This window comes from Nannospalax galili, unplaced genomic scaffold, assembly GCF_000622305.1.
Source record: "Nannospalax galili isolate Female #2095 unplaced genomic scaffold, S.galili_v1.0 scaffold1508, whole genome shotgun sequence".
In the NCBI taxonomy this organism is placed as follows: domain Eukaryota; kingdom Metazoa; phylum Chordata; class Mammalia; order Rodentia; family Spalacidae; genus Nannospalax; species Nannospalax galili.
In genome coordinates this window covers 778072-805938 of record NW_008358858.1, presented here as the reverse complement: position 1 = coordinate 805938, position 27867 = coordinate 778072, and the positions used below count along the sequence as shown (strand labels likewise).

Genomic DNA, 27867 nt, shown 5'->3' with positions numbered 1-27867 from the left:
CTTCTCTTCTTTAGTATTAGAGTTGGCCCCGTATTGTCCATCAGTTGTACTTCAGTCTCTCAAGCTTCAATGTCAGATTCTTCCCATGAGTTCCAAGATTTTGGATCCCAGGAAGGGCCTTTCAGCACCGATATAACTTGTACTCTTTCCCCTTGTGTCCTTCCAGATGTAAACAAGCACCTTCACCTTATCCCCCCAACCTTTCCTCACCTTTCTTGTCAAATTAGAGACTGATACCAAAAATGGCATCTGCATGTCTTCTCTTCACTCTGATTCTTCCCTTACATGGACAAGTTCCTTCTAGACAGACAGCTCAGCGTCAGTTGCATGTCTTACAGCAAAGGTCACACAGCTAGCTGACACCATAGTCAGCCTACGATCCTGGCTCATATGGGCTGCTTTTGGGGACTATAATATATTCTCTAATCCATCAGCCATTTGGGGAGCATTCCTGCACTCTCATGGTGGACCTCATTCATCAAGGAGACATGCCACCCCATATGTAAATGAAGATGGTCACCCTGGTATTCCTTCCAAGGATGCTCCATGCCCAGAGAGCTTAGTTTTGGCAGAATATCTTATCGCCTATTGCAGGAAGTATACACTACTAGAGCAAGGAGGCACAACATCCCATATCACAGGGGGAAAAGTAGTTATAATGAGATTGCTCCTGTGGCTGCTCCACCTTCAGACAGATCAGCCTCAGTTACACATAATGCCCATTACCGAGACCATCCAACCACTTCTTCCCAGACTCATCTTTGGTTCTGTCAGTCCCTGTTTAGGCCCCAAATGTGTTATGTGACTTTTCCTGGACAGACGTGAACAAATGTCTATTCACCTCAGATAGGGCACCACCAACAGACAAAAGAAACAATTCCACCCAAATGTAGCTTGCTGAACCAAGGAGTATATTGGGGTTACTGACAGGAACATGGGCGAAGGGCTACTTACAGCAGCATGGGTGAGTCGAAGGCAGCCATATCACTGGAAAGCTCACCCCAGCATGGGTGACAACTCATGGTGGCTTGTTGGTCCACCACAGAGTCTTCTTCTAGCAGTTGCATACTGCTTTCATAACCTTGGGAAGAGGACTGTGAATCTTGTAAATTCCTGAGCTTCCTGAGTCTTAGGAATTTCCTCCTCTCTCCACCAGGGAGTGCTTCATTCAAGGGGCAGAGAGACAGAACTTGCCTCTTAAGGGGAGGACCAGCCAAGTTGCATTGCAAAGGGTGTATACATAGAGAGTAGAAAATTGGGGCCATGTGTGAAATCCACTAATGGGTTAATGTGCTGTTCAATATAGGCCTGTCTTTGTTACATGAGGATAAATGGGTCGCAAGAAGTGGGGATGTTGGGGCTGGAGAGATGGCTCAGCGGTTAAGAGCACTGGCTGCTCTTGCAGAGGACCCAGGTTCAGTTCCCAGCACCCACATGACAGCTAACAACTGTCCTTAACTCCAGTTCCAGGGGATCCCATATCCTCTTCTCACCTTGGTGGGCACTGCACAGCACAGGTACACTTATCTACTTGCAGGCAATACACTCATATACACAAAATAAAAATAATAAATAAAATATTAAAAAAAAGAATTGGCGATGTTGTAAAATGCTAATCTCTAATGCATGCCCCATATACTATAGATCATTGATGATGATGATGATGATGATGATAGCGATAGCTACAAGTGCCCATACACTAGATAACATTAATGGCTATACCTCTGACAATTTGAAGTTTGTAGATAACCAAATATGCCTATAATACAGCACAGGACTCTGATTTTCTTCCTCAGGGGCTCATCAGTCCATCCCAGTCTTTAGGGAGCCCCCACCCTTACCCTTCCTCTTCCTCTTTCCTCACAGCCCCATGCCCCCCCCTTTCTGTCTCTGACTGTGTAGGCCAGTAGGCTAGTCATATACAGTCATACACATAGCCTGGCTGCCTTATCGTCTGATAGTAATGACTGTTTCCTGCAGCTCAGATCACTACATTGTGGCATTATCCTAATAGGCTCTGTCTTCTGGGAAGGGCTCCAGGAGAAAAATGGGAAGAAGCTCACCTGGGCCCAAGAGCATAGGAGGCCTGCAGGCCTCCAACCAGATGCCACAGGGCTGCTGGAGAACCACATAGCCAGACCCAATTCCTGCTCCCTTCCTTCCTCACTACAGATATACTGCCTAGACATACTGATGCCAGCAATCTATTGCTGCCCTGCTAACCCACCCCAAAGCTCCATGGATAGCCAGACCCAATTCCTGCTCCCTTCCTTCCTCACTACAGATATACTGCCTAGACATACTGATGCCAGCAATCTATTGCTGCCCTGCTAACCCACCCCAAAGTTCCATGGTATGCTCATCAAGTTATGCTCATCAAGTTATGGGAGCCAGGAATTTGAATAGGAGGGTTAGAATCTTCAGGAAGTATTTTCATTCCCATGTCTGCTGATACTGACCTGGGTTGTCACAAGGCCTCTTTTATGCATAGCTCATGTGGGCTAGTGGGCATCCTCACAGTATGGCAGCTGGGTTCAAGCCAAAGACACAGAGTATAAATGCCACCAGCTTCCTGAGCCCGGAAAACAACCCAGCTCTCCCATCCCTCTCTGTTGGTGTCAGTCAGAGGGCAGCTTTAAGAGGATTTCCGTGTTCATATTTCATAGCTAATAACCTTATTGACTCAGATTCATTCTACTGGCTGCACTTGAAGAGGACCCAGGTTCAATTCCCAGCACCCATATGGCAGCTTACAACTGTCAGTAACTCTAGTTCTAGAGGAATCTGACACTCTTTCCTGGCCTCTGCAGGCTTTGCATGACACCTATGCACTTACACACATGCAGGCAATATACTCATACACATAAAATAAAAATAATAAAAATTACAATACCTCTATTTGGAAAAAATGTTGGAAAACAAACAAAAAACAATTTCTCTGCTTACTTTTATAACAGGCTTCCCTCTGAGTGTGAACATCGCTGGCCACTTACACTGTATCTTTTTCCCTTAGGTTCTCTCAGGGACCCATGCCTCCTTCATGCAGTCAGGGCATCATAGGAGAAGCGATCCACATTTAGCTCCAAGGATGGGCTTCATTACTTAACAATTACCTCATTCTCTTCATTTCCTTTGTCAGTCATTGATTTGTGTGTGTGTGTGTGTGTGTGTGTGTGTGTGTTCTACACAGTCCAATATGGGTAAATCTAAGACTCCTGTTTGGAATGCTAGGGCAGAAATGTTCTTTCTTCTCTGAATATGTGGTGTTTGGATGTGAAAACTGGACCTGCCACTGCTGTTCTGTCACTATGAGGGCTGTTGGCCTTGTGCTAAAGCTCATATTGTGGAAGACAGAGCAGAGAGGCAAAAAACATGGAATTTCTAATGAATTTTTGAACCAGGGACTCAAACCAACCCTGAATGAATAATAATAATAATAGTAATAATAATAATAATAAAACCCATTAATCTGCAGAAGCACTTACCTCACTCCAGGCACTTTAAATGTGGAATCCCTGTTAAATCCCTTGTAGTAACCTGCCTGGATATTATTCCAGCTTGCATCTTACAAAGGACGAAACAGGCCTTATAAGATTTGGTTGACAGGGTCTGCCAATGCAGAATGACTTGCTCACACAGCCATTGATGCTATAACATTCAGCAGTCTGGTCCTTCAGCCAATACTCCTAACCACTACCCCATACTGCCTTTCTGGGCTTTTCCGGTAATGTAAACCCATCAGTTGGTTACTTCCAAAATAAGAGCCCCAGTAGGGGACCTTTCCCCGACAGTGTGGAATGCCCCCGTGTTGTGAGCAGCAATGTGATCTCAGCATAGAGGAAACCACTACTGAGTCTGTCCCCTGAGTCCTGCAGGAAACTACCCTTGGCATTGGGAATATACACACCTGTAGGGCATGGTGTCCTGAAGGAGCAGGTGTGTCTGCCAGGCCTGTGGGGAGTCATCAGTTAGACAAAGAACACCTGAGCCTGGGCCCCTTACTCTGTTCTGCTTCCTCCTGTCTGCCCTGTCCCTGATCCTCCGGGAGGCTTGGGCTCACCTGAGTCACCTCCCATCTGTTGTTGTGTGGCCACCTGAGTAAACCCAAAGTGGTTTCTCAAGATGTCTTGGGACTAGAGTCCTTTCCTGGTGTCCAAAGGAGAGCTGTCAAGTCTTCCTTTTCACCCACACTTCCTGTCCAAGCCCAGTGAAGAGAAAGCTTTGGAGCTTGGGGATTTCCTGGAAATTCAGTTTTTGTGGCAGTCCTGGCATAGTTCCAAGACATCAGTAATTTTCTATCAGGTGTCTTGTGTGTCATCTGTTCACTCACTTGCTTGACACCACCACATCACATTCTCTGTAGCCAGCAAGGTACAGTTGGGGGGACATTCTTATATTGTTGAAACAAGAGAAAAAGCCACGAGCAGTTCTCCCATGGCAAAGACAATTTTTCAATTTTGTTTAATACATTCCAGTCCTTGTCCACATGCGTAAATATTTTTAATCTCCCTGCACAGTATGCGCTATTTTTGTAATCTCACTTTAAAGTACTTTCCCACCTCTCTGTGTAGCCATGATTAGACTTTTTCTTCTGGCTACATAAAACTGTGGCATATGGATGACACCAAACTGCGAGCTTTTGGAGCAGACACAGTGAACTTAGCAGTTACAGTAAATTCTATTTTAGAGGTAGGGTAAAAGGGCTGGGGGATGGCTCAGTAGGTAACGTGTTTGTTACACAAGCATGAGGACCTGAGTTTGTATCCTCAACACCACACCTATGGAAAAGCCAGGCATGCAGTACATGTCTTTAACTCTAGTGTTTGGGAACAAAGATAGGTGGATCCCAGGGGCTCACTGGCCAGCCAGTCTGGCTAAAGCAGGGAGCACCAGGTTCAATGAAAGGCTCTGTCTCAAAGGAAAAACATAAGATGGAGAGCAACAGAGGAAGGTATCTGAAGTCAGCCTCTGGCCTCCACACACAGAACAAACAGGTGGGTGCATCTCCCCCACAGGCATACACCACACACACCAAAAAACCAAAAATCAGAAAGTAGACTGAAAAAAGTGCCACTGGCCACATGCCACTGTAAGAGTAGGCTTCTTTGAGATCTTCAATTTCATTTTCATATTCATAATCTCATTTGCCAAGATTCTCATCCAGTCCAGATTACTTGGGAAGACTGTCCCCTATCAGTCACTTTCATAGCCCTATAGGGCCCCCTTCACTCATTAGTCCTCACTGTGTGTTCTGAGGACTTTACTCGTTCCCTCACCCTTCCATCCACCCAGTAGCAGACTCCAGGCATTACTTTAATGCCGTAAGTGGGAAAATAACGTGCTCTCACAGCACACCTGTGGGATTTGGACCCTGACATTCTAATGCCAGAGTCCACCTGTGCCCATGGTGACATCTAGCCTCAGCCTCCATCCCCTGTCTAGTAACTGACACCATAACATGGCATTCTGTGATTATCTTTCTTGCTACCTTGTGAGAATCTTGATAGCCAGGACCATGTCCTTCTGCAATGGCACCCATAGATTTTTTTGGTCCCCAGCAAATGATAAATAAATGCTAGCTGAGTCCATCAGGGGCTGGCATGAACTGGGTATGGTTTTTAGGAAAGGTCATTGTAGTTTGGGCTGCTATAACTGGGTGGTGTATAAACCACTGGCATTTATCTGTCACAGCTCTGGTGACTGGAAGTCTGAGCACTGCATGCCGGTATGGGTAGGAGCTGGTGAGGCTCCTTCCTGTTTACATTCCTACAAAGGGAGACTTAGAGGACACTAGGGGTTTGTGTGGGTCTCTCTGTCTCCTATGAGGACCAAGTCCCATCATGGGCTCCAAACCCAGGAGCTCGGAGAAACCTAATTACTCCCAAAGGCCCCAAGTGCAAATAGTACCATCACATTAGAGATCAAGATCTCAACATGTGAATTTGGACACCGGGCACAAGCATTTAGCTACAGGAAGCAACTTTGCACCTGGAAATGACGCTTTGGGGTCAGGTCAAGGTTGGAGATGTTCTGCTATGACATGTGACCCATGTCAGAGGTCCACTGGTCTCCATTGCAAACCAAGGAAAGAATGCAGGGCACCTGGTCTCCTTTATTGTTGTATGTAACCACAGCTTGGGGCACCTGAGGATAGTTACTCCCAAATACTCCTAGTGACTGCCTCCACCTGACCATGACCTTCACCCAGTGTTGGAGGCCCCGGGCACCTGCTCCCAACTTGATCTGATAAGCAGAGGGCAACTTGACTTTAACACATAATAGGATTCCATAATGTTATTAATCAGGTGATCAAATGGGGTTCAGTCATGAGCCTAGTGTGGGGATTGGCCACACCATTAAGGAAAGAGGCCAACACTGGACTCCATTCTCAAAGCCTGCAATGCTCCTGGAAGAGCATTCTTGACTTCATCAGCCTCTCCCATGCTCTTGACCACAGAAAAGCTCCTGGCAGCTGCCAACTTTGGCAGAACCCCTCTCTGTTTTTAATCTCACTGTCTTCCCATCCATGGAGATATCATCTGGTCGGGTTGCAAATTCTGAGGGGATAGAAGCTGTCTCATCCTCTCAAGCAAATGTCACCCCTGAGACCCTGCCTACTTCCCCCTAAGCTGATTGTCCTCAGTGTAGGACCTGCTCGATGGGAACAAGAACAAAGCTCAGTCCTTTAGGCCCTCCATGCTGCTCTGGGCCTCCCTGCCCTGCTCACATCTCCTCTCAGGCTCAGAGCCAGGGAATTAGGACATTCTCTGAGGTTAAGTGTCTGCTCAAACTTAACATCTTGGGGAGACCCTTAGGGAGATCTCAGGTGTCCAGCTCTGCTCTGCAGCTCCTAGCCCCCCAGAGTCCCTCCAGGTCCAGAGATGGAGGACAAAGGGAAGTTGAGGGTAGAGAATTGTTAAGAAGCCTGGGTGGCTGATGCAATGCCCAACACCATTAAATTTAATGATCAGTTCCGGACGACTTGGCCTCCAGCAGGACAATCAACCTCAAGTCAAGGTGGAGGTGCTGAGAAGGGCAGAGGCAGGGGCTGGTCTCATTTCCATCGTCCTCTCTTCAGTGAAAGCTGCTGACAGAACAGAAGCCCCAGCAGCCATAGTGAGATGATAGATGCCAATGGGATGCTGACATCCCTGTGGGTGGTGTGATATCTTTATGAGGATATCTGTGCTATTTGCAGTGTATAAAACTCTCTATAGATCCTTCCTACCACTTTTCCAGGGTGTAGAATCAAAGGCACTGGAGAATTTGTTCCTCCAGAACAATTTTGAGGAATGTAAGCATGATGAAAACATAAGAACTACCCACCTTTTCCTTGAAGTACACACATTGGATTTATAATTTATTATTTATTTTTATTTTATGTGTATAATGTCTGCATATAGGTGGGTGCACCTGTCTCATGCAATGCCCTTGGAAGTCAGAAGAGGGCGTTGGAGCCCCTGGAACTGGGGTTATAAATGGTTGTTAGCTGCCATGTGGGTGCTGGGTATCAAACCCAGGTCCTCTGCAAGAGCAATCAGTGCTCTTAAACCGCTGAGCCATTTCTCCAGCCCCACACATTGGGTTAATATAACGTGGTCATGGAAGTTCCTTGCCCGCCAGGGTGTGAAGATGTGGGACTGTGCTGGGTGTACAGGATGCTCTCAGGAAGAATGAATGACTCAGTGCAGTTGTACACAAAGACACAGTCTCTCTTTAGGCTTTTGCTGGTGTTGGAACTTGGGGTGTTGCATGTGCTTTGCAGGCATTCCACCACTGAGCCACGTGCACATCCGAGTTGGGCCTTTCAGTTCTTCCTTTATGCCTTTCTCTGCCTGCCTAGCACAGCTTTCTCCTCAGACTATGCTCCAAGGTGAATGACCTGAGAAGCCAAGTCATGGCCCCAGAAACCCTGTTTGTTTTTAAGGCTCCGGTCCCCGGGGCTTTTGTCTGAAACATTTATGATCTTGTAGGAATAATCACCCACTAATGAAAGATGATGACCAGACAGCTGAATTAGAATCTTGGGTGTCAGGGCCAGGACACTGCATTTTTAGCACAATCTGCACTGTTTCTTTTACTCCAAAGCTTTGAGAATTAGAGCTTCCTAGGGTTGAGTGTGACCCTGAACCTGATCTGTATTTATCTCATTCTGCCCACACCAGGCCACCTTTGTCAGTGGGGACTGTTTCTTGGGGGTGTGTCTTGCCTTTCTAAATGACTATTCAGTGGGGTCAGGGCTTCTCTGTCATTTCCTTCCTGTCCCCTGGAGCTTATGTTCAGGGTCAGACCCTCAAGAAGGCTGTGCTCAACAGAGCCACGGAGGTACTCAGCTGTCATTCATTGCTACAGATACAGCTTAATGACTATAGTGCCGGCTGTGGGTCACATCTGGCATCAGGCCTGACTTACCCACCTAGTGCTCAGGAGCATGCTTTGTAGCAGCCCCTTATTGAAGGGCAGAGGGGCCCTTCACCTCCCTCAAGTTCCAAGAGGCAGCAAGATCCCTTTTCCCAACCCAAACCTGCCACCTTCTACAGCTCACATGAGAGGCACATGAGAAGCTGAACCCCATGAGAGCTCAAAGGATGGACTTTTCCAGCACCCAGGTTCTATCCTCGTGAGCAGAACCACCCCCTCTCATGAGGGGTGGCTGCATGGCACACTTCTGGATGCTTCTCTTCTCATTCCTGAGAGAAGTGGGGGAGGGAATGGGAACTAAGCTCTGGGAACTCTGCCCAGAGTTCCACCCCAAGCAAGCCCCTTGGGGACTTCCAGGGGAGGGAGGCAGGGCAGAGTACAGGCCTCTTTCTCCTCTCCACTGCTGCCTGGCTCAGGCCTGTATCCTGAGCTCCTTGGGGGAAGGGTACGGATGCCTCAGCAAGTGGAATGGCAGTCAGAGAGACTGTGCAGGCAAACTGGTACTGCATGGCTTTGCTGTGACTCTCGGTGGGAAGGTCTAGCTGCTCCCCGGCCTTCTCTGTCAGGGTCATGGCAGGATATGCAGAACACACATTCATGCCTATGTACCAGCTGGTGCTCTGGGCACCCCCTGGAGTGACATGCCCAAGGCCCAGGCTCCAAAGCCAGCCCTGAAGTCATGAAGGAGAAGCTACAACACTACTACATTGAGTAAAAGGCCAGACTCCTGGACACTCGAGTTACTGATAAAGTTGGGTGGGGTTTTTTCTTTTCTTTCCTTTTCCTTCCTTTCTTCTTTCCTTTCTCTTTCCTTCTCTTCCTCCTCCTTTTGTGTGTGTATATATATGTGTGTGTTATATGCACACATGTATGTGCAAATGTATACAAAGACAGAGGCCAGAGGAAGAGGGCGTCTTCCTCTATTGCTCTCCACCTTATTTTTGGAAACTGGATCTCTCTCCGAACCTGAAGCTCTGCATTTTGGCTGGGCCGGTTGGCCAACGAGCTCCTAGGATCCACCTGTCTCCACCCCTACCCCTAATCTGGAGTTGCAGGCACCAGTGGCCATGCTTAACTTTTACGTGGGTGCTGGGGGACTGGAACTCAGGTCCTCTTGCTTGCATAGCAAGTTCTTTTACCCACTGAGTCATCTCCCCAGCTTGGTTGGGTGGTTTTCTGATGCTGTGTCTGTGAAGCAAATCTCTGCACCTCTCCGAGCTAGTATTCTCAAACCTGGTTCTGCATTTGTGTCAGTTGGGGGAATGTTTGCTTTCTGTTTATTTTTGGTGCTGAGGATGAAGCCCAGGGCTTCATGTTTGCTAAGTGTGGGGTCTATCACTGAGCTACATCCCAGCCCCTGTTTTAGTTTTTTTAAATAAGCAATTCTCAAATTCATCCCTGCGTCTTCAGTGGGCCGGAGTGGAAGCCCTGGAATCTGGATCTTTAGGAGCCTCCGTCTGAGAAATCTGAGAATTCTGATGTGCATACTGCTTTGGACCTTGTCTTTTTTTTTTCTGTTGCTATAATAAAATGTCCTGGGGAAAAAAGCAACTTAAGGGAGAAAGGGTTTATTTTGGCTCACAGTCGAGGGTCCGATACATCGTGGTGGGGAAATCAAAGTAGCAGGAGTCTGAGGCAGCTGGTCACACTACATCTATATGAAAAAGCAGAGGGATGAAAACATGCTTGGCCAGTGCTCAGCTCCCTTTCTCTCTTTCATTGAGTTGAGGACCTCAGGCCCAGGGACTGGTCCAGCTCACAATTAAGATGGCTCTTCCCACTTCAACTAACACAAATCAAGATAATCCCCATAGGCATGCCCAGAGGCCCATCTCCCATGTGATTCTAGATACTGTCAAGTTGACAATTAACACTGACCACTACAGATTCCTTCCCTACTGCCTCTTCATTTTACAGAAAATCATGACGTCCATTTGTCCCCTATCTGGTTACTTCACCCCCTTCCCTCCTTGACAAACACCCAAAGGAAGAGCCTCTTCACCCCTCCTACAGTCCTCAGTCCTTGCTATTCTCAGATCTGACACCCTGCTCTGAGCCCCATCATCTTCTCAGCAAAGGTCACACCCGGTCAGGTGTGATTCCAATGGCATTGCTGTAGTGCATGACCCCGTCCCTCACGTTCTCTTTCTGGGGACCCTCTGCTCCTGATTTTGGGACACCTTCTCTTTATAACCAGAGTCATAGGGCAAAAGCCATAGCTCTGGGAATCCCAAAAGGCTAGGCTCAGCCACCTGTCCAAATATGTCAGTTAAAGAGAGAAGTAAAGGTATGAAGCAGAGAAAGGGTATTCGAAGAGAAGAGGGATGGATAAAGGGGTGCGTGCAGTGACTTCAAGTCCATCTGATACTGGCAGGAGCTTTAGAGTTAAATAGAGGAAGGTTGGGGCTGGCAGCAGGTAGGTATAATGAAGCAGTTCTGAACAAGGACTGGTGTGGCTGAGAATTGTCTCAATTTGGGTTCTGTTAAGTGGTCCAAAGAAGTCTTTATTGTTTGAGAGGGCAAACTGGTTCTCAGAGGAGGATTGCTCCAGCTCCAGGGTGCAGTCTCAGCCTGTGGACAATTGCCCTCATCTCAGAGCAGTCTGTCTTGAGAGGTTCTGCTCCACCTGGAATCCAAGGTGACTTCAGGTGTAGGACAACAGCTGGAGACCTTCAGGTACTTTGTGAGATACTGCCAGAGGACATTGTAAAGAGCCAACATTCCAATACTTTAGTTGCCCTCATCTCTGTGCCTTCAACCTTGAAGGGGAATCCAGACAGGTTAGGTATGGCTGGTTTCTAGATAGAATGTCCCTGAGTACTAGCAAGTCTACGAGCAAAGACAGAAGCAGGTGAACCAAAGTAAAAGACGGGTGCAAAATGAAGGCCAAGGTGCTAGGCTTTGCTCCTGCCGTCAGTTACCTGTGTGCTCAAGTGAGGACTCCATACTTTTTAGTAAAGCAGCTTCCAAGTGCTTGGTATATCCTAGTCTTTGTAATCTACTCTCCTTGCTTCCCCCTAAGATCTGGTTATTCCAGAATTGTCCCTGGATCTTTCCTTGGATTTCACATAGCCTGGGTTTTCAGCAATCACTTCTAGGTGACTCCAGGACTTACTGTTGACTCTTCTGGAACCCCAGTCTCCATGAGCACAGCCCTTCGGATTCCTTACCTTGGATAGTGGCACACGGTATGGAACCTCAGAAACCTAGCCCTGTTCTGGGCTCCTCTCTCCCTCCAGCACACAGCAGTCACCCAACCTGAAAACTCCTCTAGTCCATAGGTCTCTGGCACATCTCACTTCCCCCAGTTTTTTTGTCTTGCCTTCTCTTAGTCTTTTGCATCACACCTTCCAACCCATTCTCCCTTGGGGTCACAGCATTTGTTTTAAAACTCTATCCAGACTCTAGAGATCCTGTTTGGACCCTTCCCAGAAGCTGCCAGTCATCAGGCTTCAGCAGTACCCTCCTTGGTCTGAGTCTTGCTCACTGTAGCCACATTTTAAAACTGACGTTTTCACTCAAGCATGGGCCAGCCCCGTAGCAGTACCCAGCCCCACTCAGAGCACCTGCACCCTTGGCTCTAGATGGAGAGATGGTTGCCTCTGGGGATTCTTCCCTCTCTGCCCTACCCCAAAGACCTCCTGTCAGTTCCGGGACCCCAGCCTGCTCTTCTGGGAAGTCTTTCTTGCTATAGCCAAGCCAAACTCATCACTGTTCCCTGTGTGACCACAGTGGTGCTCCAGGCAGAGGTGGGCCAAATGCCTTCACCTGCCCTGTTTCTATCCAAGGACAGCACAGCACATAGCTGGTGTTCCATGGAATAAATTAGAACCCACACGTTGTAGTTGAACAAATTTGTATTTAACAGATAAGACTCATTTAAGATAATTAACACCTCTTTATTTGAAAATGCGCCAATATAATTTTTAAAATATACTGCTGAAGGGCTGGGGAGATAGCTCAGTAGATAGCTCAGTAGATAAAATACTTGCCTTGTAAGCATGAGGACCCGAGTTCAATTCCTAAAATCTATGTTTAAAAAGGTCAGACATGGTGGCACACATTTAGAATCCCAGTGTGTGGAGGCAGGAGGATTCCTGGGACCCACCATCTAGCTGGCTTAGCCTACTTGTTGAGCTTCAGGCTTGTGAGAGATGTGTCTCAAAAAGCAAGGTTAGTACACACATGTACACACGTGTGCATACCACACACACACATGCACGCACCCCCCCCACACACACAAATAATACATGTGGAAAATGGTTTGGCTCCTGAGGAATGACAGCCAAGGTGTGTGTGTGCTGTATGTATGTGTATACATGTTTACGTGTGTGGGTGCACGTGTGTGTGCTTGTGGACATTCCTACAGCCACCATTCCTCCAGCCAAACCTGCAACCTGAGTTTGATCCCTGAAACTGCACATGGTAAAAAGAATCAACTCCCACAAATTATCCTCTGATCTCCACATGCATACCATTGCATGTGCGCCCACACCTCCTCCCCCCACACACAATAAATAAATGTTTAAAAAAAGCAGTGTAGATAGAGGGTAGCGTGTACTCGGCACGCTGTAGCTCTGCAGGAACGGCATCTGGGTTGCTTTCACTTAATATTTTCCCCACGCGTTCGAGCTCCTCCCCCTCCATCTTCCTACATCTGTAGGTTCTCTTGTGTGAGGCTGTCAGCTATGCCCATCCCTGGCCCCCACACACGATATGCCAGCAGCGGCAGAGGATGGTGCCCCACATACTCAAGTCCTTTGTGTCCCCAGAGGCTGTCTTCTCCTTCCAGTGGCTCTTTGAGCCCACTAACACTTTCTGACAGACATTTCCTTAAGGCTCTGTATCCCTCTCCTGCTCAAGGTTCCCTCCAGGCTCCACTTTCTGCAGGTTGGACAGACCCATATCCCTGCATTCCCTCCACAATGGCCCAGCTACTCCTCATCTTCATCTCACCCACTCATCCACGTCACTGTCTTCCCAGCGCTGTCTAAGCTCACCTCCCTCCTCTCAGTGGACAAAGTGGGTCCAAGGTCCCAGCTGTCACCTTCCCCTCTGCAACCCCATGCAAGCCCTCCATTTGCCCAATGGAGGAAGAGTTCCTGCAGTGCCACATGCTATGAAGGCAGGGCCGAGTTGGCATCTGAGACCACCGTACAGACTTGTGAGGGGGCAACCTCCTCATCCAGAAAGGACAGCCTGCAGTCACTGTGTTGGACTGTTATACAAGGAAGACACTGCTATGCTTTGTGCTAGAGGCATGATGGGTTGATGTGTGTCATAGGGTCAACTTCCTGTTGTCATACTGTAGTGAGCTTCATCATTCTTTGGGATAGGGTGGAGGAACCTTGTTTGGAAATGCTGACACCTGGGCACCATGTCTGTGACAAATACTGTAGGTGGTGGTATGTATCTGAGGACACTCAATGAAGTTTACTTCTTTGACTACCACAGACCACTTTCTGTGTGAGAGGAACTGTGCCCTCACTGGAGACCTGAAGGTGAAGGAGATGAGGAGATGAGGCACAGTCTCCATTAGTGGAAGCAGTTCTGATGAGAAGAGTGGGGAAGGTCAGGATGGGAAATCAGCAGCTGGACCCAGCCTTTCTCAGCCTCCATCTTGAGTGTCAAGGCAGACCAGAGCAAAAGCTGCACCCAGAAGCAAGTAGAAGCCAGCAAGCTGGGCAGAGAAGATGAAAGCCAAGTTCAGAGGGAAGCAAATGGACCCCCCCCCCATAGTGTCCTTGAGGACAGTGAGAGACTTATGATCACAAGAATGGTCACCAGTCCATGGGCCAGTTTCCCAAATATCTCATTTTAGATCCTGGTGTGATTTTGACAGGTCATTGACCCCTGGAGGGGTGGGCAATATGAGATCAACCTGTGGTTGTGACCTTGGGCAAGATACTTAATTCCTGAGTCTCTGTATGTAAGCTAGAGCGGCAGGCTGAATAACAGTGCCTAAAGATGTCTACATCCCAATCCCCATATTGTGACTATGTGATCTGATCTAAGAGATTCTGTGATACAATGAAGCAGAAGATCTTGAGAGCTGAAGTTGTCCAAGTGTATTCTCACATGAGGCAGGCAGGGGACCAAGGATTCAAAGATGAGAAGGCAGAGCAGATCAAAGATGAGGTACTATGCTGCTGGCTTTGGCCATGGAGCAAGGGGCCATGAGCCAAGACCACAGGCAACTTCGAGAAGCTGGTGACAGCAGGAAATTATATCCCTATATGAACCCTGACGCCCCATTCAGACTGCCCTGACCTCCAGAACAGTAGAAGAATGCATTTGTATTGTAGAAGCCTCTAAGCTCGTGTGACAGGCAAAGGAAACTGACAGAGAGAACGCCAACCTGGCTACATCCTTGTGAGGCTCAGAGGCCACACGGGGAAGAGCCTTGCTTACTCAAAACTCAGTAAACATAGACTTATCTCCCATAGGGTACGTCAGAGATGAAAAGGAAAAAGAGGAAGGGAATGGAGAAGAGAAGGGAAGAGGAAAGGAAAGAGTAGAAAGGGAGGGAGGCATCTCCCAGGTGGCTCTTCATCCTATATCTCTCCCCTGCAGGTTGGAGTACTTGGGGACCACAGGGTTGCTTTGGGGAGACAGGTTCCCAAGTTGTAGCCCTGTCCCCTAGCAATCAGCATGTGGGCTGAAGTTACTTCCTGGCCATCCATGTCTCTTGAATTCACCTCTGTGGTTGGCTTCTCGGTCACCCTATGACACCTGCTCCCACCTCTGAACATCTATGCTCTTGGAGTTTCAGGCACATAAAATGAAGCCTTTCCACCTGCTGCCTGCTGTCCTTGCAGGCAGTGGCTCTGTGGCTTCTTCATGACAGCTTCTACTTGTTGTATGACATCTGGATCCACAGGAGCTACAGGCTTGTTGCTGGGCCCTGGAAGTCCCATGGTACACCTCCTCCAGGTGGTACCCTGACCTCTCCACTTTGGAGACAAGATGTGGCCAGGTTCTGAGTAGGGCAGAGTGTAGGGCCTCCCTGCTTCTCTCCCAGCCCTGGAGAGACTGGGCATTGGGACTGGGCTGGCAGTCTCACAGCCTCCTCTGAATCTGTCCCCTCTGGCCTCTCTCAGGTACATTTGTCTCGGCCTTCACTGTGCTGTGTGGGGCCCGCACTGACCTCCCAGACAGGCATGTGTGCTGCGTCTTCTGGCTGAACATCGCTGCGGCCCTCATCCAGGTGCTCACGGCCATTGTCATGGTGGGCTGGATCATGAGCATCTTTTGGGGCATGGACATGGTCATCCTCGCCAGTGAGTAGCTGCTGGTATGCCCTGAGGGAAGGGTGGGGTAGGGCCTGGCCCAGATGGGCAGGAGAAGCCTGGCCAGGGAGGAATGGGAGGCCTGCATTTGGGCCAGGGCTTCTCACCCCCAAAGATCCCCGTATCCTTGAACATGGCTTCCAAGGGCATATCTGTTCCTCTGCCTTAGTGCCATGGCCACCTAGCCCAGGGACCAGTCCCCATCAGGCCTGGTTTATAGGGTGGGTCTCCAAGGGAGGGGCCTCTCTCTAGCTAAGACACTGCTCTCAGCATTTGTCAAGGAAGCAGTTCTCTCACTGAGATTGGGTAGGCTGGTATGCCCCGGATGAGGACAGCCCCTTGGCCCACTACTGTGTATCTTTATCACAGTTTCCAGGAAGAACAAGGCCACATGCCCTCATCACCCATGGGAAACCTTATTGTACTTTACACCTAGATCTGCATGATTCCTTGTTGGGTTGAACTATGCTCTTTAGTTGGTTGGTGCCAAAGCCTTATTAATCCTCACTGTTGTTGAAGGCATTAATGATTCACCCATCATTAATGCAAACTCGGTTAGGTACAACCTTGTTTTGTGGAGGGATATAAAATTACAAAATCAAATTTACCAAAGACAGATTATCATCTTAAAAACCTAGCAGAATCTTAAAATCAGATATCACCTGTCTTGAGCAGCTATGAGTGTTTCACTGTACCACTGTCCCTGTTCCTACCTGTTGTGTGGTGGCTCTCAATAACTGGGGCCACATCTCCTTGGGCATTTTACCCTTAGGGCCCTGCTGTTCTCCATTGAGTTCACAGGTAGAGCTGCCAGTGCAGAGGTAAGCTGTGCCAGGGTTCTAGTTTGCTTCTCCATTGCTGTGACAAAACACTCTGACAATACTAATGTGGGGAGGAAAGGGTTTATTTGGCTTACATCTCCCAGGTCACAGTTCATCACTGAGGGAACCCAAAGTAGGACCTCAGGGCAGGAACCTGGTGGCAGGAACTGAAGCACAGGCCATGAAGGAACGCTGCTTACTGGCTTGGTCCCTGGCCCATGGTACTCAACTTGCTTCCTTATACAATACAGGATCATCTGCCCAGGGGTGGCACCACCCACAATGAAGTGGGCCCTCCCACATCAATCACAGTCAAGAAAATGTCCCACAGACATGACCACAGGCTAGTCCAATGGAGACAATTCCCCAATTGAGGCCCCCGCTACCCAGGTGTATCAAGTTGACAACTAAACCTATCCATACCAGGTGAAGACCCCAGAGGCAGGAGGGATAGCCAGGGTTCAGAGGCCACAGAATGGTCTGGAATGACCCAGAGCTGACTTAGCCTGAGTTGAGGTTCTTTGGAAGATGCAGGAGCTCAGACACACACAATGCCAAGGCCAGGGTTAGTGACCTAACCAGTCACCTCACCAGAGGTGATACAAGTACCACAGCATGGTGGGACCTACAGTGTAGGTGAACTGGGCATACAGACCACTCAGGAGCTGAGTTTAGGGAGGAAGTCGGTAGGCTAGACTTCCAGGGTATACCACAGGTAGAGCCAGCCAGGCAGACCAGCAGCAGGCCAGGGGAGGAGGAGGAGCATCAGGCAACAGTGAGGGAGCTACCCCTTTCTTCTGGAAGAAGGTCAGATCAAGGCAGGCTGTATGAATCCCCAGTGGAACTCACTCTCACTGTTGGGGAGGGTCAGAACACTGTTGCTAGGAGAGATATGCCACTAGCCACTGTGAATCCCTAATGCAGTGTGGAGATTTCCCAGGGGCCACTGGGCTACTTCTTCAAGGACCTGTGGGGTATCTGTGGGCCACAGACCCCATTGCCAGCTACAGCCTAGAAGGTGCAGCTGGTCCAGAAGGCCTGGGAAAGCTGTCTGTCCTCACATGACTGCTTGTATCCTTGTCAAATGTGGCATTGGCACTTGTAAAAGAGTTTCTGTTGTTGTAACACATATGTGGGGTAAATAAACTTATATAGGGAAAAGACTTACATTGGCTCTGAGTTTTAGAGGGATCAGTTCATGACTGGTTGGCCTTGCTGCTCTGGGCCTATGACCGGGCAGCACTTCAAGGCAGAAGAGTTCTGAAGAACAAAAAATTACTCACTTTGTGCCTGGGAGGGGAAGGAAAGATGAGAAACCAGAGTTTCTGTATCCCCTGCAAGGGAATGACCCAAGTGAGCTAAAGACTTCCCCACTAGGCTCCTGGGGCTCAAGCCTTCACCTGGGCCTTCACAGGACATTCCAGATCAACCATGGTAGTGAGGAGTGACCTGTCCCAGGCTAGGTCTCAATAAATTATGTGTAATATGTGTTATGCCAAGTCTGTTTCCTGTAGCTTCCTGGTATCTAGATGACCCCTGACCTTCTCTGGGAGTAACACCCCCTGCCCCGCAAAGCCATCATATGTCAAGACTATCACATCAAAAATGAGCTCAGCACCCTGAGAAACCCATCATAGACTGGCAATATCACGAGTTGAACCATTCTGTCAGGAACCCTCTGCACTTCTCTTTGTTCCTTCTTAATTTCCAGGAACCAAGGGGTCCAGATTAAAGCAATCAGTTGAAGATTCACCCCACTAGTCCTAGATGAGATAACAAAGACCCCAAGAAGTACAGATAGGGGTCCATGCCCTTCTTCCCTTCCTGTCCCCTAGGCTGCTGACTTGGCCAGAGCCCTAGCCCCAGCCTGGTCCTTCTCTCCTGCCCACCCAGATGCTCCTTTGTGGGATGGTCAGTCCCTTGGCTGTGTGGACTGGCCCCAGGGATGCTATCTCTGCCTCAAACTTTCACCATGCTTTTGAGAGGCCACAAAAGATCAATGGCCTCTCCCTCATCCCCATGTGACCACCAGACACATCTACCCATCTAACAGCCATTGCCTATGTGGTTTTTCCAAAAATTGCATCCACCCTCAAAAGACAATTGCACGACTTTCATGAGATGGGCTAGGGTTCCTCTGAGCAGCCATGTGTGAGGGTGTGTCCTGGGAGAGCTCCTTAGAAGGGAAGAGCTGTAACTAACTTTGTCCTCAGGACACCTGGGTAAAAGGTTCTTCCTTCTGGCATCACTGATGTAACAACCTGTAGGTTGGTTTTCACATGGCACCCTTGAGGTGCTTGCAGAAAACACAGCACCAAACAAAACTCCTGAGAAGAATCAGAGACTTGGCTGAACACAGAGGCTAAAGTGAAGGACTTATCAAGCTTCTGCTGTGTCTGCACCAATAATAAGCAGCAACAGACACAGCAACCTGTCTTGATCACAGGTCAGTACATGTTTGGTATCTCACCTGACTGTTCCATTGCTACATCCATAGCAGACATTGCTAATCAATTGTAACACTTGTCTCAGCACAAGGCTTCTGGCAGTCACTACCAACTGATCAAAGATGTCTGACATCCTCAGATCTAGGTCTTTCCCAAAGCATTAATGTTTATAAATGTGGGTCCCATCCTCCCCTCCCCTCCAAAAAAAACCCATGTGGTCCAGATCAGGAATGGGATCAGGACCCATCACTACAGCAACTTTAGTTGGTCAGTCAAAGCTACTTTCCCTGCACCTGTACCTCTGCAGAGGCATCCAGAAGGCATTTGAGACAGCATGGGCTTGGAGAGGGGGAGCAGGAATGAAGGCAAGAGGTGAGCAGGGACATGGGCATGGCTGAGGTGGGCGCTGGGCCGGCAGAGGCAGGGTTGTGTGATACAATCAACAGGTGGGGCTGGGGCTGGCCACAGCGGGTTGTCACTGTAAACACTGAGCATCCCTTGAATGAGGCCCTGTCTCTGCAGAGCCCCTGTTCCATCTCCTGGAACCCTCGTGCCCTCCCTTGTTGTACATTTCCAATGTGCCTTAGCTTCTGTTTTCAGACTCTCTCTCTCTCTCTCTCTCTCTCTCTCTCTCTCTCTCTCTCTCTCTCTCTCCCCTCTTCCTCCTGCTGCTGCCTCACATCTCTGCTGCTGCAGTTTCCCAAGGTGAGTCTGTTGGTAGGTGTACACCCTCCCCACTGCATGGACCCTTCACCTCCAAGTTGGTTAATGGACTTGCATATTTAGCTTTTTTTGGGAGGGAAGGAGGGCACTTAGTTTAATGAGTCCCTAATCCCTGCACCAACTTGGGCCACTCATGGCTCCTCCACTGCCCCTATGTTGCCCACCAACCCTGGATTGTTAATACCTAAGAGTGACTGGTAGCCTGCTACATGGAAAATGACCCATTGGGGACCCCTGGCACTCCTCCTCAGGCCAAGGCTAGCAGGGTAACAGCTCAGCACATCCATTTCTGCTCTCTCGGCTATGTAATCTCACCCAAACAGATTAGGGACAATCTCTTAACGTCATCTGTGCCTTGACTTTCCCAAAAATGGCTGGGGATATAGCCCAGAGTTAAGTATTAACCTAGCATGTTAACGTTAGGTTAGCATAAGGGCCTGGGTTTCATCTCCAACACCAGAAAACAAAAGTCCCATGATTAGCAATGATGGTTTGAAGGCTCAGTGTTCTCCAGCCTCTGACCCTGTCCCAGCTGTCCAGCTGGTTGCACATAGGCATGACAGATGCTCCCTGATCTGTCTTGTCTTTCCCTTCCTTCCTTCCTTCCTTCCTTCCTTCCTTCCTTCCTTCCTTCCTTCCTTCCTTCCATACTAGGCCTTGCCTAGTATATCTTTGCTGCTGTATGAATAAGGTCCTCATAGCATAAACAAGGTCTCCTGAGTACAAGAGTGACCTTCTGATCTGGGACACATTGGACAAGTCCTAAAGGAAGTGGCTACCGACCTGACATCTCCTCTGCTCCTTCCTCACAGGGTACAAGGAGCAGGGCATCCCACAGCAGCTGTGAGCCTGCACGACCCACCAGGAAAGTTCAGGGCCCTGTGAGGGCTGCACCAGGTGACTTCAGGCACAAGGACCTTCACACGTTCTCTTCTGCCATTTCTCCAGTTGGGGTGGAAGGGGAATATTTAAAAATACATTATTTATTTTGAAAAACATACCTGCTTTTCTCAGCAGGCTCTGAGGCCAGTCTCTCTCTCTGCTCCAGAGGTACACGGGAGAAACAGGCCTGGAACACTGGGACTGGGCTAGAGGTGGGGAAGTGACAGAATACCAGGAGTGCTGGGCAGGCTCATCTAACTTTCCACTGAACAGGCACCCAGCCCTGTCAGGCTTGGTTGCTGTAGGCCCTGTTGTAGGTGACCAGGAGCTCTCCCAGGATGCAAGACTTCATGGAATACTTCCTCTGGGTCCTTACCCCCTGCTCAACCATGTGGCATCCTGTGTCTGCTCAATGCTTTCCTGGAGGCAGCAGAGGGTGAGGGTGGTCCGGTGGCCAGGTGGAAGCCCAGCATGGAATGACCCCTGGGTCTCCATAGGTGTCTGACCACACTCCAGCCTCCTTGTCACTGACAGTGAAAGGCTGGGGGGGGAGGTATGACTTTTGCTTCCTTGAGGTGAGGTGGGCATTGGATCCATCCCTGGGTGACACTGTTAGAATTCTAAATGTTTATATACAACATTACCAGGCTATGCCAATGGCTGCAGACTGACAGCCTTCCTCAATTATTACTGTTTCTGGTACACCTCCTTTTTCTGAAATCCATGTGTTTCTGAATCTAGACATTTTGGTTTGGGGAAGATGCTATCTCCTAACACCCCAGCAGAGTCTGGGCTACCCACCCACCATCAAGCATGTGAATATCTCTAGATAGCTGGAATAGTCAGATTCCTTGGGACGAATGAACTGTTTAGGTCAGATTTTGCTCCTGAATAAGTCCCAGGGGACACTGGCCACCTGATTGCATTTGAAGTGTCAGATTAAACAGTCACATCATGAGGTTGGGAACCTTGACCTGAAATTCTACATGCTGCAAGCAGGTGCATCAGGGACTGATGTTGATATGACACATGGACCTCTGTGCCCCTTTGAGTGGCTCACCTGGGAGTTATCAGTAGAGTTAGATCCTTAATAGGGGGAGAAGCCAACAGAAGGCACTAGTGTGGGCGACAATCTGAAATTAAGAGCGAAAGGAGATCCAAAATTAGTGATGGGATGGGGCTTCCCATCTCTTCTCTTTCTATTCTAAACAGGAAGTGCTAACATATGGGACAGGAGAACTCAGTTCCCAGATGCACTGGCCTTGAGCCATCCATGGGTCCCTCGATGAAAGGCTTTCCTCATTAGCTGAAGCTCTGTTACAGCTTGGCCAGGACTGTAGAAAGGAGCTGGTCATGTTCTACACTGATGGATGGAAGCTCTTGAGAAACAGCTCCCACTGCAGAGGGTTTGGGGAGAGGGTATCCCAGCCCCTCACCAGGCTTCTTAATTCCAGTCCTTGGAAGCAGGCCCCCTAACTGGACAGTCCCTGACATCATGGAGATGTGGAGTTGTGTGCAGTACTCAGTCCTGGCTCTAACTTTGGGCAAACAGGCCTGTCTTACCTTTTGTTCACCCATTGGTTTCTTCCATGGCTGTGTGTCCTTTGAAAACACATGGTAGGGTCTTGTATCTTCCTATGTTCCCTTCTTTCCAAACCCAGCCCAGGCTTCTGTGGCTTCTCTCTGTTTGTTTGCGCCTGTATCTTGGGTATGGGAGCAGGCTTGGTCCTCCCCCATGCAGCTGTCATGCAGGTAGATCAGTAGGGAGTGAAGCTTCCCTAGAACTGCAGGAGACAACCTCAGCAGAGGGAAGTGACGGGTCCCTGTCCCTTCTATGCTTCCAGCCCACAGCCCCTTCACCCCGCCTAGCCAGTGATGACAGGCCTCAGCAAGGTCGGTCCCCACAAGCGAGGGTGAAGTCTATTTCCCTGACTTGGGTTGGGGGTGGCTACTGGGGGAGGTGAAAGAAGACAGCAGTTTATATTGCTTGTTTAGTGACATGAGCCAGACTCGAGTGGGACTTTTTTGAGTGACAGGTGTCATCATGAGTTCTCACTGGGATGGCTTAATATAGAGGTTTATGAGTTTGGAAGGCTGTCTCCCTGGCACCCCCTCACTCTGGGTGGCTGATGTGGGGTGGAGTCAGGAGATCCCCACCTGTGAGTCTGAGGGTTGCTACTAGCTCAAAATAGTGCCCATAAATGAGGTCATGGCCTTAGCCCAATCACTGTCAGACAATGGACAGTGGCAGGTTTGCTTCATGTGGTTCAGGATGCTCACTGGACCATTGGTGGCCAGAGTACATCTACTAAATACCATCTGGCTGGAAAGGAGGGCTCTCAGGCCAGCACGTGCTTGGCAGGTGACAAAGCCAGGTTCCAACTGAATAGCAGAATTCAGGGTCCCTGTCCCAGCTGAATTCTTGCCCAAGAATTCAGAAGAAATTTTCCCTGGCTATCAGTTTTGGGGGCAAGGATAACAGACACACAGAGGGCACCATGGTGAATGGGACACTGTCAGGACCCAACAGTGGCATAGTGATCAGAGTGGCCAATCTCTCTACCAAAGTGGGACCCTGGAGCAAGAGTGAAGCACCCAGCAGCCTGACTGTCCTACCTTCATTTCTGTTGCTGTGACAGAATATGCTGACAAAAGTAACAGGCCAGGAAGTCGTTTATTAGGCTTACAATTCCAGGTTACATACAGTCCATCAGAGCAAAGGATTCACAGTGGCAGGAACTTAAGCAGCTGGCCACAGTCTAGAGCCAAGAGAAACAAATGTGTCCATGCTACCTGCCTGCTTGCTTGATTCTTAGCTAGCTTTCTCCACTCAGGACCCAGGAAATGGTGCCACCCACATTCAGGGTGGGTCTTCCCGCCTCAAGGAACCATCAAGACAATCCCCGACAGATATGTCCACAGGCCAAACTGATCTAGATAATTCCTCATTAAGACCCAGGTGATTCTAGATTGTGTCACATGCACAGTTAAAACCAGCACACTGGGCATATGTGGAGTACTGTGAAGACTACTGGACCAGAAAGACTGATATGGCTCCCTTTCCCCAGAACCGCCAGCCTCAGACTGCTGGCCTTGCTTAGGCCAAGTCTCCAGCTGCGTTGGAAAGAAAGAGAAGGAAGTGACATGGGCATGATCTCTTCCCTCCCTCCACTGTTCTAGATGTGTGTCCAGCCCCAGCGAACAGCCTCAGCAGTAGGCCTGGGCCCAGGCACTGCCTCCAGTGGTTCATCTCCCACTGTTCTGTGAGGACTTTGCTAAGCTTTCATGTGGTGAGCCAAGGCTCCTGAGAAAGTGAGCCATGACCCTAGACACACACCCCTCAGAAGTCACAAGGAATAACTAACCTCAGAAGGACCAGAAGAATTCTCCCCTGTCCTTCTAGCTCCCTTACCTCACCTGCCATCAAAACTACACCCCCTGGCTTCCTAAGCTTCCTTGTGGAAGGCAGAGGCAGATAGCAGCTAGAGCTAGAACAGGTGCTGAGAACTGCCTGGTCTAACCAGCAATCCATGGGACTCAGTTCCTGCATCCCTCATGGGGCCAATGCTGCACTGATGGATGGTAGAACCATGAGGTGAATTTGCCTACAGGATGCTGGGGCCTGAGGAGCAGCGGGGAGGATGCTGCTAAAAGGCGACACAGAAAGGAAGTAAGCCATGTGCCTAACATGTCCCCTGGACAGAAAGAGACCAAGATGTACAGAAGAAAAGCCATCCACACATTCAAACATTGGCCAGCACACTATGGAGCCTTGGAACCAGATAAAAGTCCCCCAAAGGCCCAAGGTCCTAAAGGGGGAAGGGAAGCTGAATGATAGTGTTTTTTTTTTTTACCTTAAGATGCAAACCACAGACACCACTGTATGTCAGTCCTCTTTAGCTGACCCATTCCCTGCTAGGCTGGTGGTGACCTTAGCAGAGGACATTCCTCAGCTTAGTATGAAGTGAGAGGAGGCCACTCAGGCCTTAATAATGTGCATTATTGCTAATGACATGGATGAAGAAAGCTGGGAGCAGGCACAGACTTCTTGGGGAAATAGAATGGAAGCATGGGTGCTCTGTTGGTGGCGAAGACTCTGGGCAGGTCTTTCTTACGTCCTCTGAATCACGTTCAAGCTCCACTGCAGGGATTAGAGGGGAAAACCCCCAATCTCATCATCCAGAACTCCTTAGAGGCTGACCTCCACTGTGGTTTGGGAGGGAGAACATCTATTCCAGGGATGAACTGCACCCAATACAGACCAAGGGTTCCCCCTAGTGGAAGCAGGGAGCCACCTGCGGGCCAGGGAAATACACCTGCTTTGCATTTGAGCAGTTAGCAAATATTGCCCTGTGCCAATGTGGGCAGATCCTGAGCTTGGTGAAAGATGCTCTCCACTCCACACCCCTGTAGTCTCCAGGCTCTACCAGTGACAGCAAGGTGGGAGAGACCCTCTTCCCCAAGGACCAGCTGTTAAATCTTCTTCCAGGGATCTCTGGGCACAGGTTGTAGTGGACAAACTTATCGTGGCCACTGGAAGTGATCATGTGAAAAGGACTGCTGAGCAGGTGGGTGAGAGACTCGGGGCCTGTATGTTTCCTCAGCTTTCTTCCAGTCAGCTTCTTGGGGCTTTTGGATGTTACTGAGTTCACAAAGGCAGGGCATTTTTGCACTCAGAGTGTGACCCAGTCTAAATCTCATGATGTACTACGACAGGATGAATCCCAACCAGGGCAGTCCTGAGCACCCACCACACTCCAGAGTGCCTCTGGTCTAATGTCTTCAGGATCACCTGCATCCTTCCAGTTGCCTTGGCCTCCGTTTAGCCATCTACAATGCAGGACTAAAGCCAGTTGGTCCTAGACAGCCTTCATTTTCCCCAATCCTGCCAAAGTCAAGGGTTTAGAGAGCCCAGGCCCACCCAGGGAAGAGAAGTGTGCTTCCTCATAACTCAAAGGCTGACAACCCCAGAGCTGGGAGAGTCCAGACTCTTCCTTGCAAAACAAACTCTATCACAGAGCACCCTGTTGCATAATTTCCTGGGGAGAAACAGAAACACCTCTTTGCCTCAGATAAGACACCAAAAGACCAAAGAAATTATTCCATTCCAGTGCAGTTTGAGGAGCTAGTGAGTTCATTGGGGCTACTAATGAGAGCATGGGTGACTCTTGGTAAGCTACATCACTGAAAAGTTCCACCCCAACATGGGTGAAGACTCATGAAAGCTGCATCACTATAGCCCCACCCCATTCAAACACTTCCTATATACTCCATCAGCCCCCAAGAACTCATGAAGCTGGGGTGGGAGGGAAAAAGGGAGTGGCTGGAATCTCAGGTGAGGGTCTCATAGCTCCCTACTGCCTTTAGGAAGTAATGTCAATAGGATGGATATTGTGAAGAGTTCCTGGGTAATCGCCACTGCTCCAACTTCAAGATGTCAATGGCCATGGCTTGCCCCGACAACAGACTTCCACTGCACTGCCTCCCACACCATCAAGGGAAGAAGGGGCCACCTGGGTATCTCTTGAGTTTCTAGTACAAGCCCAGGAAATCTGGATTTGGATTTAGCTAGGGAACCTTGACCTCCAACCCCTCTCCAGTCCTGCCCAGATTTCCCAAAATGTCAACCTTACAGTCCTCCCCCAGTGCATTTTCACATGAATGGGCAGGATATACTCACATGTGCGTACGCACAGACACACACACACACACACACACACACACACACACACACACACGTAGCACCTATATTGCTAGCAAGCAGCACAGAGGCAGGATCGGGGAGCTCAACTCATACATCTCCCAATTGCCCTCATGACCCCCTAAACCCCATCCACTATGCACATCAATTCCTCCCTCTCTCTAGAGCCCCTGGCCTGTGAATCACTTCCTCCTGGGGTCCAAGGGCTCAGCATCCCCATCCTCTCCCCACAAAATGCAGCTGGGCTTAAGCCCTGGCCTGGCCTGGTATGGAAGGGATGAGATGGGCCTGCCCTGAAGGAAGAGATGCTGACCTCTTCCTGACACTTTTCCAGAACTGCACACAGTACTTTTTCTGAATTTCTTTTTATTCCTACCTTACCTACCCCAACCAAGAAGCCAACAAGAAGTGGAGGAGGAGGGAAGTTTTAAGCAGAGACACATGGTGGTGGGGGTTGTGACAGCTTCTACCGGGCCCTGTGGAACCATGGCCAGCCCTTCTAAGCACAGTTCTGTGCCATTGTCCACTTTGACATTTTATTTTAAATAGCACATAAAAAGTAGACACTGGCTGTGTATATCGCTGAATTTATGTATGGACAAGTGTAGTATTGTGAATTAGTGTTTTGGTGCTGTAGTTGGCTTTGTTTGGGTCTCTCTTCTCTGTTAAATTAATTGCTGTACAATTTCATGTTCTGACAATATCCAGGGCTTTAAAAAATCTCATTTCTACCCACAGGGAGCCCACCCACCCCAATCCAGCCAAGGGAATAGCTAGCCCCATTCCAAAGATTGGAAGCTTTCTTGGAAGACAACTTGGACTATGTGGGCCCTAGGGAAGATTCTAGACTTGCCTGACCTTGGGCCCAGGTTTGGGTGTGGCTGATTGTTGCCAGTGCCCTCAGGCTTGAGCCCTGGCCCAGGGGTCCACAGGGTCCCACAGGAACAGAGCAGGGCTCCCACCTCTCTAGCCTTCTGCCAGCTTTAAACCCCTTCCTCCAGCAGCACCACTGTACATGTGCTGAAGAATACCACTTATGACAACAAAACTCATGTACATATCCCATATACATACGTGTACATATACATGTGATCCTCTTATAAATATACAAAGCATGGATTTTCTTTGGCATTCCAATTTGTGTTTTTTTTTTAAAAAAAAAACAAAAACCCTTGGAAATACGGTTTGGAACCTTTTCTTCCTTCTCCTCTTTTCTACGTAATAAATGTTCACGTGACCTTTCTGGTGGCTTCTGAAATTCTTGTCTTCCATATCTGTAATCAGAAAGATCTCCAACAGCTCGTCCATCCCTGTCTCCCTGTAACCTCAGCTGCTGAGCTTCCTATTCTAAAGGCCCTGCCCTCCCTGCAGACCTGCTTCCATTTCCCCCCCTCTCCAAAGGCTGGCTCCAAGTGCTCCACAGACCAGTGTGCATCTCTGCTCACTGGGTCCCTTTGTGGCCAGGGACACATGATCTGAATAAAGCATCAGGACCCAGGAAGTGCACAGCAGGAACCCATTTCCTTTCTTGATTACTGGCCTGGCTGACAAGAGAAATGTGTGCGAGATATATGTTGGACAAT

The 27867-nt window shown here is 49.1% G+C and overlaps 1 protein-coding gene across 2 annotated transcripts in view; it reads left to right on the top strand.

Moving 5' to 3' along the window:
* Positions 1-27526, top strand: part of Stum (stum, mechanosensory transduction mediator homolog) — a 60030-nt gene extending 32504 nt beyond the window's left edge. The window contains exons 2-4 of one of the 2 annotated variants that reach the window (XM_008822370.2): positions 15522-15701; positions 19675-19683; positions 20514-27526. In XM_008822370.2, coding sequence (XP_008820592.1) covers positions 15522-15701; positions 19675-19683; positions 20514-20548 — 224 coding nt within the window. In that variant the 3' untranslated portion in view covers positions 20549-27526. The remainder of the gene's footprint in view (positions 1-15521; positions 15702-19674; positions 19684-20513) is intronic. The other variant, XM_008822371.2, reaches the window with a different exon arrangement.
* Positions 27527-27867: the final 341 nt, after the last annotated feature.